Source organism: Quercus suber, unplaced genomic scaffold (genome assembly GCF_002906115.3).
Source record: "Quercus suber isolate HL8 unplaced genomic scaffold, Cork oak 2.0 scaffold_11, whole genome shotgun sequence".
In the NCBI taxonomy this organism is placed as follows: domain Eukaryota; kingdom Viridiplantae; phylum Streptophyta; class Magnoliopsida; order Fagales; family Fagaceae; genus Quercus; species Quercus suber.
The window spans coordinates 657,024-659,047 of NW_027069477.1; the positions used below are offsets into that span (position 1 = coordinate 657,024).

The 2,024-nt window shown below is 38.1% G+C and overlaps 1 protein-coding gene across 1 annotated transcript; it reads right to left on the reverse strand.

Annotated features, from left to right (window-relative positions):
- Nucleotides 1–313: 313 nt before the first annotated feature.
- Nucleotides 314–1,670, reverse strand: LOC112006663 (transcription termination factor MTEF1, chloroplastic). The gene has a single exon (XM_024038970.2). The coding sequence runs from the start codon at nucleotides 1,582–1,584 to the stop codon at nucleotides 670–672; it is 915 nt and encodes a 304-aa protein (XP_023894738.1). The 5' UTR covers nucleotides 1,585–1,670; the 3' UTR covers nucleotides 314–669.
- Between the last annotated feature and the right edge of the window lie 354 nt (nucleotides 1,671–2,024).

A 2,024-nucleotide genomic window follows, 5' to 3' on the forward strand; every position in this document is an offset into this window, starting at 1 on the left:
TTAACTACTAGGACCTAAATTACAGTTGAAAAATAAAAATACAATTGATTTGCAAAATAAAAATATTTCCTTGCGCTTCCCGCATCAAAGAGAGAAGACTGAGAACAGGGAGGAAGCAAACAGATAAGAGTGAGATTAAAATGTGAGTGTGGTTTAGCAAATCACTTTCTTATTCAATTGTAAGTGTTAAGAGTGAGATATCTTGGCTTAATTTTGTCTTTTAAGTTGTGTAATTAAATTGTGAGTGTGGATTAGTACATGAGAATTTTGCGTTCAAAATTTCTAGGAACTAAAAGCTCCTCAATACAAAGAATAATTCAATATCCCACTACAATTGTTATCGTGCAAAATGCAGCATGCTCTCTTTATGTACATGTTATACTTCAAACAATCTTTCTAGGTGAAATAATTCACATTACATGTGCATTTTACCATCCATATCATATCTAAATGGTTACTTTAAACATAAGATATACAAAGCTTGCAAATAATAAATTGAACACATAATTCCACTCCATAGATAGACACTCAATTCTTTCTTTTTCTTTTTCTTTTTCTTTTTTTTTTTTTTTGCAGAAACTGTAAGCATTCAATTCCAAATAATCACATTCTCACTATCAATTCCAATATAAAACATAAAAGAACCAAGCCAACTTACTAAACAGCCATTTACATCCCCTCAATAGACCGCAACCGCAACTCAATCAATCTCCCATTGAACTCGCCATCACTAACCTTCAACATCAACGGCAATGGCAGCGACAACCGGTGCTCGACCAAAAGCCTATGCCTAGGCTTAATCTTCCCCTCCAAACTAAACGAAAAATACTGAGGAAACCTCTTCAATTCCACTATATCCCCTTTCATTTCCTCCAAGAAATACTTCACCTTGGGGAGCAAATTATTTGTAATACTAAAAGTCAACAACCCAGGTGACCTTATCACCATGGTAGCCACTTCCTCATAGGAAAACCCCAAACTTTGCAAAAACTGAATCTTTGGCAAAAGGGTATCTTCCACACTTGAAACCAATAGCACTGTGGTGTGAGAAGTGATTGAATGAGGACCCACAAAACCCAAGTTTTGCAAAAAAGAGAAAGTGGGTCTTAACTGGTTTGGGACATTGGAAACTAAGATTCTGGGGCATCGAGTTATGGACTTTGGGATGTGAAGAAATGGGATTCGGACCTCATTGAGAAGGAAATCAAAGATGGGGTAGAGTTGGGTGTGAGGGTCAGAGGTGAGGAGTTGTGGGTACATGTCTAGAATTCGACCAAGGGAAGAGCGAGTGAGGCCAAAGGAAGAGAGGCATTGCTCGACGGAGAGGAGGGAAGAGAGTGGGGTGGAGCGGAAATCTGGGTTGAGTTGGAGAGCTTTGTGGGAATTGACGTTGAGGTTTTCAAGGTAGAGGATTTTCTGGCGGAAGAGGAGGCCTGAGTCTGAGGAAGAAGAAGGAGGTGGGTTTTTGGTGCTGAGATTAGAAGAAGAAGAAGAAGAAAGGGTTTTGGAGGGTTTAGAGGAGTGAGGGATGAGGAGAGCTTGAGGAGGGAGATGGAGGGGTCGGATTATCATCTCTGTTAGCATGGCTTTGCTTCGAGGGGAACTTCTACAGGAGATATTGCTTTATATCATGTATCAATATCATCTCTTTCTCATACTCAAAAAAGGGAAAAAAAAAATCATCTCTTTCTCAAATAAAAATAAGTTCTAATTGCAATCTATATCATGTTTGGATTTTATATCTTAGTTTTAGAATTTGGATTTTGTACATTAAAGTTCTACTCCTTTTTAGAAGAAGAAGAAGAAAGGGTTTTGGAGGGTTTAGAGGAGTGAGGGATGAGGAGAGCTTGAGGAGGGAGATGGAGGGGTCGGATTATCATCTCTGTTAGCATGGCTTTGCTTCGAGGGGAACTTCTACAGGAGATATTGCTTTATATCATGTATCAATATCATCTCTTTCTCATACTCAAAAAAGGGAAAAAAAAAATCATCTCTTTCTCAAATAAAAATAAGTTCTAATTGCA